The following is a 12,833-nucleotide window of genomic DNA, read 5'->3' on the forward strand; positions in this document are numbered from 1 at the left end:
TGACTCCTGCATGACTCCCGTTTACGATTCCTGCTGCCTGCCTTTGACTCTTCGCCTGTTTGACTACGCTTATTCTAAAATCCTTGCCGGTACCCCGCTTTCAGACTTTTGGCTTAATCTGGACTTCCTTGTTGGTTTTCCGCAGCAGAAAGCCCGGGCCCCTAAAGGGCGTCGCTAAACACCCATCACGATGCAAAGTTCTGATAACGAGAATGTTACATATCTGCTGCAGCAATTAGGACAGGTGATCTAGAAATTGCTCTCCTGTCCTCCAAGTTGATGTAAGAAAGTAAGGAACAATAGAAACATATGGATTGACTTTAACCAGACGAACAGCTGGTCCATTTGTTTTGTAAACCTCCAAAAATATCAGGGTTCGTTTTGCAAAGAGCCACCCTTATAAAACCAGAAAAATGTCCTTAACTTCAAGAAATGACAATTTAAAACCGGACCAGTGTTTTAAGTTAAGTAAATACAATCACTGGGGCACTGGGAAACCCCCCAGTGATTGTTGACTTTGCTTCTCATTTTAAGAAATAACAAAATTGCTTGTTTGATTGCTTTGGACCATCTTACAAGCAAAAAAAAATATGTTTATTTTATTTTTTAGAGAAAATTAACAATAATAAAAAGACATTGGTTTAGAATTAAATAGTTTATTTAAATAGAACAAAAAAAATATCTTTAATGCATTATATAATCAGCATCAGATAAAAAATAAATATGTAAAAGAAACATGGTTTAGTTCAACATAAATGTAGTTATCTATTGTAGATATTGTATGATGTGCACATACTCATTTCTAGGAATCATTCTACACTGCTAAAATCCATGCTTTGAGTCAGACTTTTTTTGATGACTTTGTGACGTCTTCATTCCTATTTTTTTTGCCTTGTACAATGCCTTCATGAGCATGCATTATTGTTAGACAATCAGGATGTGCCAATCCTTCAAACTGTCATTTGTAATGCTTGCATTTCTAGGCAGAACAGCTGGCTAATATCAAAACCCTGAGGAATGTTTGCCTGTATAAATAACGGTTTTGGTTAAGTGCAATTCAGTATATGTAGAGCTATATTTCATTTAAGGTCATTCTTGGTAACAAAAGAAATTACAAAATGCCAACATTCCTGTATGCAAGTTCTTGCTGCAAAACAGTACATTTATTTGCAAGTGTTTAAATACTAGATGTTTAGATCTAGCGTGCTGGCGTATTTGCTTGCAATTACTCATTGTTCCAGTGCTTCTTTAGAGGCTTTGCATTTCCTGACAATTCATTAGCAAGAGGAGGAGGACCACGTTATTCATATGCTGAATTCAGAACCTTCCAATACACACCCATGATCCTCATAAAAAGCAGTATTCCTGTGTGCTACATGCTATTAATTTCATTGCCGTGCTCAAAGATAGCTTGTACAAACTGCTTAAAAATTCTGTCCATGTAAGTTTGCTTTTTTGGCCAAATGCCTTCAAGGAAACCAATATGACCTCCATAAGATGTTAGCACCAAGGCGACATTTGGGTTTTGTCTGGCAGTCTCCACTGGAATTGCTAAAAAACAGAAGCAGAAATACATAATTTAAACATCTACTGTATTTGACAGACATTTGTCTACTTTGTTGATCCCTGATTAGTGTAACACTAAAGCTGTAACAGTGTACATACATATATACATACATAGGTTGGTATGAGTGTTTGTATGTATATATGTGTACTGTCAGGGTCGGATTGGCCCGGCGGGAAACCGTGAAAAAACAACGGTGGGCCCGACCGGTCATGGGCCCCCGCCGGGCCAGACCCCCAATCGTGGTATTTTTTTTTTTTAAAAAAATGGAGTGCCTCGCCGTCTGCACATGTGCACCAGCTTGGAACACAAGAAAGGAAGCGCACGGCACAGGAAGGGGGGCCCTGGATAGCAGACCCGGTGGGCCCCGGGCCCCCCAGTCCGACACTGTGTACTGTGGTTCATCGAAAGGAGTTGAACTTCATGGACTCTGGTCTATTATCAACCCAACTGAAATCAGTAACTATTAACCCATACTAAATAGCCTACCTATAGATCAGGGATCCCCAACCTTTTGAATCCATGAGCAACATTCAGAAGTAAACGGAGTTGGGGAGCAACACTAGCATGAAAAATGTTCTTGGGTTGCAAATAAGTGCTGTGATTGGCCATTTGGTAGCCCCTATTTGGATTGTAAACCTACATTGAGGCACTGTTTGGCAGTAAACCTGGTTTTTATGCAACCAAAACTTGCCTCCAAGCCTGGAATTCAAAAATACGCACCTGCTTTGAGGCCACTGGGAGCAACATCCAAGGGGTTGGAGAGCAACATGTTGCTCGCGAGCTACTGGTTGGGGATCACTGCTATAGATTAATGTAAAATTGTTCAATTGCACTTTTTAAAAATGACATAATAGTAGCAATTTTTATACTGCAAATAACATGACGGTGTAACTCCTATTGCAAGGTTAAAACAGCAACAAATGATGCATCCCATGCCATCTACTTGTTATTGTCAGTGTGATAGAACTGTGCAGGATAGTATCAAGTGATGCATTCTGTTCCAGTAAAATAAGGTTTTGTTATTGTGCCTGGCCCTATAGTGTATATTTCCCATTATTCTTGAGGATTCATTAGAAAGTTGTTCTGTTTTTTGTATCTATGTGGTGGACGAGTGGATCCACACCAACTAGGTGCTGCTGATTATCCAATCCTAAAGGACTTTTGCGCAGAGCATACACATAGGGGCAGATTCACTAAGGGTCGAATTTCGAAGTAAAAAATACTTCGAAATTCGACCCTCGAATTGAAATCCTTCGACTTCGAATATCGAAGTCGAAGGATTTAGCGCTAAACGTTCGTTCGATCGATCGAAGGATTTTTCGTTCGATCGAACGATTAAATCCTTCGAATCGAACGATTCGAAGGATTTTAATCGTTCGATCGAAGGAAAATCCTTCGATCAAAAAAAGGTTAGCAAACCTATGGGGACCTTCCCCATAGGCTAACATTGACTTCGGTAGGTTTTATCTGCCGAAATAGGGGGTCGAAGTTTTTTTTAAAGGGAAAGTACTTAGACTATCGAATGGTCGAATAGTCGAACGATTTTTCGTTCGATTCGTTCGATTTCGTTCGTATTCGAACGAATTTAACCAATTCGATGGTCGAAGTACCCAAAAAATACTTCGAAATTCGAATTTTTTTCATTCGAATCCTTCACTCGAGCTTAGTGAATGGGCCCCTAAGACTGTTTTAAACAATATTACAGAGTCTGTGATTTTTTAGCAAAGCATCGCAATGCAATTTTAATCAGTGGACAGAGTTCCACAACATACACTACTACTGACTGGTGGTCATGACATGTTGCAACTGACATTTATTAGTAGGCAACATCTTCACTATACTCACTGCTCAAAAACATAAGCCACTTTTAGGGGCGTACAGTATTTATTAACATTGGAGACAAATGTCATTGGTGATGTTGCTAGGTTTGCCACCTTTTAAAAAAAAAAAAATACCGGCCAGTGGTGGGGGCGGATAATAAAGGGGCGGGCTGTGATGCAAAGGGGGGCGGAGCCGGTATTCAGCGAGCAAAAAGGGGTGGAACCACAGGGTAGCGCCACAAAAGGGGTGGGGCCACATCACAGAAGCCAAAGGAAATGTAAGTTTTTAGTGGAGGGCAAGGGCATTGCCGGTAAATTTGTAATACCGGCCCTGGCAGGTGTTTTACCGGCTAGGCCGGTAAAATACCGGCCGGGTGGCAACCCTAGATGTTGCTCGTAGCAAGCAGACTTTTGCTATTGTTTTCTAACTTGTAGGAGACTGTTCAAATCTAATTGCTGGTTGGTTGCTATGGGCAACACAGAAGACAAATGAGGCAGGACTGGATGCAAAGTCCACATAAACATTTTTTTCAGAAAAATTTGAGGTTTAATTAATAGGCCCTAGATGTCAACATTTAATGCTCCAATTTATTACACAGGTATGGGATCTGTTATCTGAAATCCGTTATCCAGAAAGTTCCGGATTACAGAAAGTCCATTTCCAATAGACGCTATTTTATCCAAATAATCCACATTTTTAAAAATGATTCCCTTTTTCTCAGTAATGATACTTTACTTTATCCAAACTAAGATATAATTAATCCTCATTGGAAGCAAAACCGGTCTATTGGGTTTATTTCAGGTTTACATGATTTTCTAGTAGATTTAAGGTATTAAGAATAAGATCCAAATTATGGTGAGATCCATTATCTGGAAAGACCCAGGTCCCAAGCATTCTGGATAACTAGTCCCATTCCTGGATTGCTTTCATTAAAAGTATGCATGTTGCCTAGAAATTGTCGGACAATGCAGACAAATCATCTGAATTGTACCTATATCGTTTGAAATGAAACTACTTACCATGTCCAGGAGAGAAAACATCATCCAGTGCATTTAGACATAAAACTGGTATCTCTACTGACTTCACCTTATGGCATGGGCTTGCATCCCTATAATAGTGCTCATTTGTGGGGTATCCAAACATCACAGAGGTAAACCTTGTATCAAATTCTCGAATTGATTTAGCCTGTGGAACAAACATTAAGCCAAAAAATCAAGCAAGCAATAAATTGTGGAACTAAAACTATGCATGACATATTATGAACTAGTTGCAGTGTTTGAAGACTCTGAACATGATATACAGTTGAGAATGTGTGGGGCAAAAGATAAGCATGTACATTTAATAATGAAGATTTGTGGAGCAGAACATTACTTGGCTGAATGGAACATATGTTTTCTACAAATGTAGATTGGGTAACAAACCAGCTTTCCAAGTTGGGTTGGAAAATAACCTCCTCCACAGTGAAATAAATAAAAAAGAGCAGGAACTGAAGGAGTTGCAGTCGGACTTGGGTGTTTTTGAGTGCTATTCTCACTTCCACTAGGTGGAAGCATTTTTGTAGTGCAGGTGTTTTTTTGAAAGGCTGATGAAAGGTCTTTACCTGAGGGCACCTGGAAAACTAAGAGCATGTCTAGCCCCACGTCAGATTTCAAAATTAAATTTCAAAATTTCAAAAAGAGTGACTGGATGTCTAACATAATAGCCAGAACACTACTTCCTGATTTTGAGCTCTCTGACTCTGAGTAAGTCAGCGACTTGAAGGGGGGGGGCACATGAGACATAAATGTTCAGTGAGTTTGCAATTGATCCTCAGCATTCAGCTCAGATTCAAAAGCAAATAGTTATGACCCATGTGACTCCCCTCAAGTCTCTGATTGGTTACTGCCTGGTAACCAGTCAGTGGAAACCAAGAGAGCTGCAAAGCAGGAAGTAGTGTTCTGGCTATTATGTTACACATCCAGTCAATTCAGCCTTTATACATTACATTTTTGGCTAACTAACTATATTAGAAACATTTATTATTTTGCACAGCCTATCCATTTACCCAGTTTTCATTTTTACACTAGGTAAAAATGAAAAAGATGAATAATCATGCCACCATACATAACTTTTCTCCAGAGAAAATAGCCCCAACTTTGATGTCTCTTTCCTTGAAGTTTAATTTTTCCATTCTTATTACCAGTTTAGTAGCCCAAAACTGCACTGCATATTCAAGATGAGCCCTTACCAGGCAAAAATTATAATGGCAGGTGCAATTAGCATATCTTTTTGTGCTTTATTTAAAAAGACCAATGTGTACTGTAAAAGATGACGAGGGGTCAAAATGTATTTTAGACAAAAAAACATGAGTTTTACCCAGTTTTATCAACTTTGCAACTTCACCCAAATTAGCCTTATGATTTTTTTCTAAAATGCTGATTTCTGGAAAAAACTTTTGTTAATTTGCTAAATGTAGTAATGTGAATTCTTAAATAGTTGTCTTGTGACATTCTCAAACAGAATACCTACTACGGTATCTGATTTAGAAAGGACATCCCTAAATCACAGACTAAAAAAGGGCAGGAAAGTGTGAGTATTTTGGGGATGACATGTGTGTGGGGGTAGATATAGCACAGATTGGCAATGTGTTCAAAATTGATCCACTTGTAAAATCTAAATGTTAGTAGGTAAATTTATCAACCAACTCACCCTTAGAATGTGATCAATATCAAAGTGTTTCTCCAAAATATGGCGATGTCTACAAAATAGAAAATTGTTTTTACAATAAAACATTTTTCTGTTTTAATACCTATTGCTTGAATAACTAAACCCCCCATTGTGATAATTCCCCATTGGCACCCCTCCCTGCACAGTCTTACCCCTGAATTCTTTCCCCTCTAGAAAAAGCAACCACAAATGCAGAGTGAGTGCAGCGGAGCTCACAGGCGCCATCTTCTTCTCTTTGATAATCTTCGTGAAGTGAGCGGCGTATTGGCGCAGGTGGAGCAATCTCCCTGTTCGCAACAACTGCATAAGCACCGAAAGAGACGGAAATTGCCGAAGAGGAGGAAGAAGACACGAAGATTACCGAAGAGAAGAAGATGGCACCCATGAGCTCTGCTGCGCTCACTCTGCATTTGCAGTCCCTATTTCTAGAGGGGAAAGAATTCAGGGGTAAGACTATGCAGGGGGGATGCAGGGAGGGGGCCAACGGAGGGGACTTATCACAATGGGGGGTTTAGTTCTCCCTTAAAAGCATTATAAAAATGTTCCTACTGCTCTTCTGAGCACTTTTGCATTTTCCCTTTATGATATATCTTAACTATGTAAAAGGAGAAACCTGTGCTGTTCTGTCTTGGCAGGTGGCGAGGCAGAATGGCAAAAGCTGCTCTAGAGAGCGATAGAACTGAATGGAGAAGCATTACCATCAGCAACTTCATAGCCTTTGCCATACTGTCTTACTGCTGCCAAGACAGAACTACAGAGGATGCTACTGTTAAACTGCAAATATCATAAAACAAAAAATAATAAATAATAACAAAAGCACCCTAAGCCATTTTATAATGGGTATATGGATATATTTTCCCTTTAACTGTATGAAACCTACTTGTAATTCAATATAATACTGAGTCTATGGGGTATATTTATCAAAAAGAGTGAAGTAAGAGATCGCCACAGTCCTCTAGAGTGAAATTTCAACACTCACCATTCATTTATATGGGATTTTTAAAAGAGTTATCAATGGGTGAAAGTGAAAGTTCGTCCTTTGATATATACGCCTTTCAAAATCCCATCGAAATGAATGGAGAGTGGCGGAATTTCACTCTAGAGGACTGTGGCGATCTCTAACTTCGCTCTTTGATAAATATACCCCTTTGTCTTCTTTGACTGTTGAAGAAAGATGTCTGAAAGCTGTGTCATAAGAAGTCACAAGACTGCGGTTGGGTCAAGTAATGATTTGGAGAAAGGCATTTGGACTGCCACAGTGCTCTCAGAATGTCCTTTCCCACTTGTCAACGCTTCCTGTTGAGAGAACAGAAATCGCTCTGCCTATAGCAGATAATAAACAGGCAAGGACTACTTGAGAATGTAATTGTTAGCATTTCCCCATCATATCTATTACAACCAGTGTGTCATAGCAGAGCATTTCTTTTCAAAGGGACAGGCAAGGATGGATGTTTTGTCCATAAAAGTTCTCTATCAGCACATTGGTGTTTAAAAGTGCTTAAATAACTTAAAGGAATTCTGTCATGATTTTTATGATGTCGTTTTTATTTCTAAATTACACTGTTTACACAGTACAATTACAGATAAGTCACTCTACAATATAAAATTTCATTCCTGAACCAGCAAGTGTATTTTTTTTTAGTTGTAATATTGGTGTGTAGGCGCCATCTCAGGTCATTTTGCCTGGTCATGTGCTTTCAGAAAGAGCCAGCACTTTAGGATGGAACTGCTTTCTGGCAGGCTGTTGTTGCTCAATGTAACTGAATGTGTTGCAGTCGGACTTGGATTTTACTATTGAGTGCTGTTCTTAGATCTACCAGAGAGCTGTTATATTGTGTCAGGGAGCTGCTATCTGATTACCTTCCCATTGTTCTGTTGTCAGGCTGCTTGGGTGGGAGGGGGAGATATCACTCCAACTTGCAGGACAGCATTAAAGAGTGACTGAAGTTTATCAGAGCACAAGTCACATGACTGGGGGCAGCTGGGAAACTGACAATATGTCTAGCCCCATGTCAGATTTCAAAATTAAATATAAAAAAATCTGTTTGCTTTTTTGAGAAACATATTTCAGTGCAGAATTCTGCTGGAGCAGCACTATTAACTGATGCATTTTGAAAAAAACATTTTTTTCCCATGTCAATAGCAAAAATGGGTAAAGCCAGATTTATAACATATGATTTCACCCTGGTCAGATTAATGAATAGGGCCTATGCTGAAGATACTTAGATAGCTTTAAGCCTATTGTTTTAATTAAGACATAGCTATGGAATTTATTATTGCTTGCACTAAACAGGATAAAGGCCCTTAGTCCTGAAGGGCCCCGCTTCTGGCTAAAAGAGAAAGTAAATTATATTTCAACGTCTTCTTCAGTCCACTGAAAAACCCTGTTTAGTGCAAGAATTATATAAAAAACATAGATTTTTGTGATTAAACAGAAAAAAATGGTGTGTTCAGTACACACCCTATTCACTGACCGATTGTTAAAAGAGGATGCATACTGCTCCTTTAAGTCAATAGCATATAGGTTTGACCACCGTTCTCAGTTGAAAATATTGGCATAATTTATATGCCACTATCCATTTGTCACTTTATATTGGAAACACTTTCCACTGACAAGCAGATCCCTGCTGGAAACAATTGCTTCTAAATTTTTGAGAAATGGTTCACCTATTGCCATCTTGTTTGCTGCAGTCAAAGGCCCCATACACAGTAGGAGTAAAGGTCTGCATACAGGCAATTTCTGAGGACAGTTTTTTTGTTCAGCCAGCTTTAAAAAGGGTGACTATGCTCAAGTAAATAGTGTACACAGTGGCTTCTAGATCAACTTTAACCTGCATATATGTTTTTATCCATCATTAAATATCATTCACCTTTGAGTTTTTCTTTGAGTTTTTTTAGTATGATTTAGTGAGTGATATTCTGGGACACTTTGCAATTGGTTTTTATTTTTCATTATTTGTAGAATTATTTAGCTTTTTATTCAACAGCTCTTCGGTTTGCAATTTCAGCAATCTGGTTGCTAGGATCCAAATTACACTAGCAATCATACATTGATTTGAATAAGAGACTGGAACAGGAGAGGGCCTGGATAAAAAATTAAGTAATCAAACGTAACAAAAACAATGAATTTGTAGCTTTACAGAGAATTTGTTTTTTTAGATGGGATCAGTGACCTCCATTTGAAAGCTGGAAAGAGTAAATAAAAAGGCAAATAATTAAAAAAACTATTAAAAAAAAAAAAGATGAATTGAAAAGTTGCTTAGAATGGCTCTTTAATAATGTAGTAAAACTTAACGTAGAGGCGAACCACCTTTGACCACGTATTGTGTGGAAAACAAAAATGTACCAGTGTATTATTCTCTTTTGAAAATAGAATAATTGTGCTTGAAAAAGTAGGGTTTTATGCTGTTATTGAATAATTCTGCAAAAACCCTAATAATCCCTCCCTTCTCTTCCACTCACTGAATAGTCAGGCTGAGCCGGGGGCACTCAGCACTGTAGAATAGGAACCAATCAACAGCTAACAGGACCTGATAGGGAACTGAAGCCTGTCTGTGCTTTTGTGACTGCAGGGCTGTGATTCACCTCCTGCTGTGCTTCTGGCAGGGACCGTTAGGACACGCCCACCCCTCATTTGAATCACAGGCAGGGACCAGAGAAGAGGGGCCATTTTTGAAGACAATATTAATTTACTAAAAAGGGAAAAAATGTGTTTATGTCTGCTTCCTATTAAGTAAGCACACAAGTACAAAAATAATTGTCAACAATGGAAAAAGATTGATAAAGCAGTGAGACTTGCTAACAAAATAAAGGCAGTAGCAAAATATATATTAAAATTAGAAAATATTCATTAGGACATGTATCACTGCTTTATCAGACTTATTCCAATATTAATTTACAGCCAAAAGTAAAATTAGCACTATATAGTATTCATAATTGCCTACAATATTAGCGAGTTTTCATTTATCATATATGTCTCCTTTAATGCATATTGCATACACTTCTGTACTTCAGTATACGCACTTACCTGACAATTGCAGCCTGAAGACAAGTTGTTAAATAATAATTGAACATCATCCAGTTAATGGGCTTCTCAAGAGTTATCGCAGATTCAAAAGCTTCCCATCCAGCAGAGAAAACTGCAGCTCCCTTCAGGGGGGTCTGGCGTCCCATCTTACCAAGGTAATTTACCAGTAGCATTCTGCACACAATGAAATAAAAAAGGTTCAGCAGAACAAGAAGCAGGGAAATAATTGTATACAAGGTAAGGATTAGTAGCAAAACAAACCTTATAACAAACTATTCATTCACCAAACTAGGATATGGATTCACTCACGAAGTTGAGACCAATTCACACTGCTTCAGTCCAGTGAACCTATATAATTCAATACCAATAGTTGTCAGAAATGGTCAAACGCAGTATAATTCTTCAAAATTCAGGGTGCTTTTATTTCCACACTACATGTTTCGAGAGACAGCTCTGCTTTTTTTCAAGTATGAAAAAGAGCTGTCGCTCGAAGCATGTAGTGTGGAAATAAAAGCACCCTGAATTTTGCAATCTACTGCGTTTGACCATTTCTGACAACTATTGGGATTGAATTAAATTGTTTAGTGCAAAGGATTTAATATTGTAGAGTGTCCAAAAACTGTGTATATTGGATTAATGCTAATATATTGGATATATTTGAATTACTTTTGCAGGGTGACTCTAACAATATTTTATGTATTTCGAGTCTTGTTATTAGTCTGAGAAACTCATTAACTTACACCAGTACAGTGTGAAAAATACAATTATTTGCCACAATGTGATCATTTTTGAAACCCAGCGCAACAACTGCCAAAACAAGTCCCATTGAGCCTGTATGCGTTTGCAAATCAAATGCAAGTTGAATTGCGTTAAAACAACTTTAGTGTGTGATAGTTTTGCAGCAAGTCTGCTTTCCCCATCTGTGGAATCCGCCATGGAATTACCACCATGGATTAGGGTGGCGGTAGCGATAGGGTTCGCCAACATCACAAAGGTGCATGTGATGAGCACAATTGCACTTAACACAACAGCAAGGAGAGAGCTTGGATGCAAGTACCTTTCATGAATGATGTTGACATGCACGATATTTGCATCCTTATTTGCAGCACTGCACCTAGGGCTGTGTTCATAAGTAAGCCTTCTGTGTCTCATACCCCCTTATGCTTTAAACTGTAAATTCCAATAAGCAGGGCCCTCAGTACCTGTCTTAATTTGTATGTTTGATTCATACACCCTTTTATTGGACAGAGCTGCAATAATTAGTTAATAATAACTGCACTGGGGTAACCGAGCTAAAAAAAACAAAACAAAACACTGGTTTACCAGGTCAGTATTAGATAATAAAGTGCAACTAAAGACCATAAGAAACACAAGTTATTTCAATTACTTTTGGCATAGGCTTGTTGTGCTTAGAGACCGTCCTGCATCTTAATTTGGAGCCCTTGAGAAGTGTCTTGGGCATATTGGATCAAAAGGGTGAAAGATAGTTTATGTAATGGCACAATGGGTAAAATTCTATTGTTTTATCACCCAGCATTTTATCACTCTGATGGAAGGGGGCAAAATGCTAGAAACCTCTCCCCATTTAAAGTATATGGCAATGCCAGTATAAACTGTGTCCTGTTTAGTAATAGCTGCATATCGCTGAAAAATACTCCATATGTTTTTAAGCAATACACGTTTCACTCGACAGGTCCTGGTGCTGATAAGGTGGGAAATGCAATACCCTGGCCAGCAGACATATACACCTCTTAGCAATACATTATTAAGCACTAATTCAGATCCAATCACCTCCCTTTATAGCTTTTTTAAAGTGTACACAAAAGATAATTTTTCACACAGTAGTGTCTTCGTCCCCCAAGGATTGGCAAGTGTGGACCCTTGGGTGGGGGGTTGTGATAGCTGGAATACAGTTTGGTAAGTGGTGGTGGTATTTTACTAATCCAGTGTTGGAGTGTAAGTGAAGTAAGGAGTGGTCCAGTAGAGAAACTGGACAAGAGAGGGTACCAGAACAGGATGTGATGGTACTGTATTATTGCACTATTGTTTGAAATGGTGTGGGGATGTTTTGTATCATTGTTGGGACGAAATGGATTTTTCCCCCAGGTGTATGTAGGGACCCATAGGGTTAATGTGCCCCTATTGCTTTAAATCCCTACACTTCCTGATCTCCCTAGTTGCTGGGCAGATGCCCATGTAGCTAGTTGTAATTTACATATCACAGTTATTGGCCAAGAGGTGTTGTGGCCATTTCCTTACACACTTTGGAATAGTGAGTGAGAAGGGGTGGATCTTCCTCTTTGGCTTCTGGTTGCTTACCCATCCGGATGTTTCCAGGGAGCCTGGGTACCCTAAGGCCCAGTAAAGCCAGTTTGACCTAGAGGGACTAGTACCTCTAGTGTGGAAGTCAGGGAGCAGGGACCCCCTGAATAAGGATAGTGAGTGGCAGGAATATAATTGTTATAGACTCTCTAGGAGAGTAAGACAGTGAGGGAAGATAGAAAGATCAGCTTTGTGCTCCATCAAGGAAGTGTAGCAGAGAGAAGCTTCCCAGGATATAAGATTTGCCTACAGTGAAGGAACACAGTGGATAGGGTGTCAGGCTTTAGGTTTTCCTCCCTGACCCCTCCACTGGGTGAGATCCAGACCAAGTGTGAGGTATTTCTGCTTGGAGGTATGCTGTACTGCCTTGACTACATCCTCATGTATTGC

General features: G+C 39.0%; 1 protein-coding gene across 1 annotated transcript in view; it reads right to left on the minus strand.

Annotated features, from left to right (window-relative positions):
* Positions 1-640: 640 nt before the first annotated feature.
* abhd3.S (abhydrolase domain containing 3 S homeolog) overlaps positions 641-12,833 on the minus strand; it is a gene marked incomplete at its 5' end in the record, with an annotated part of 32,894 nt that continues 20,701 nt past the window's right edge. Inside the window, 4 exon segments of the mRNA NM_001095957.1 lie at positions 641-1,551; positions 4,408-4,573; positions 6,077-6,125; positions 10,122-10,295. Coding sequence (NP_001089426.1) covers positions 1,373-1,551; positions 4,408-4,573; positions 6,077-6,125; positions 10,122-10,295 — 568 coding nt within the window. The 3' untranslated portion in view covers positions 641-1,372.

Source organism: Xenopus laevis, chromosome 6S (genome assembly GCF_017654675.1).
Source record: "Xenopus laevis strain J_2021 chromosome 6S, Xenopus_laevis_v10.1, whole genome shotgun sequence".
Classification (NCBI taxonomy): Eukaryota; Metazoa; Chordata; class Amphibia; order Anura; family Pipidae; genus Xenopus; species Xenopus laevis.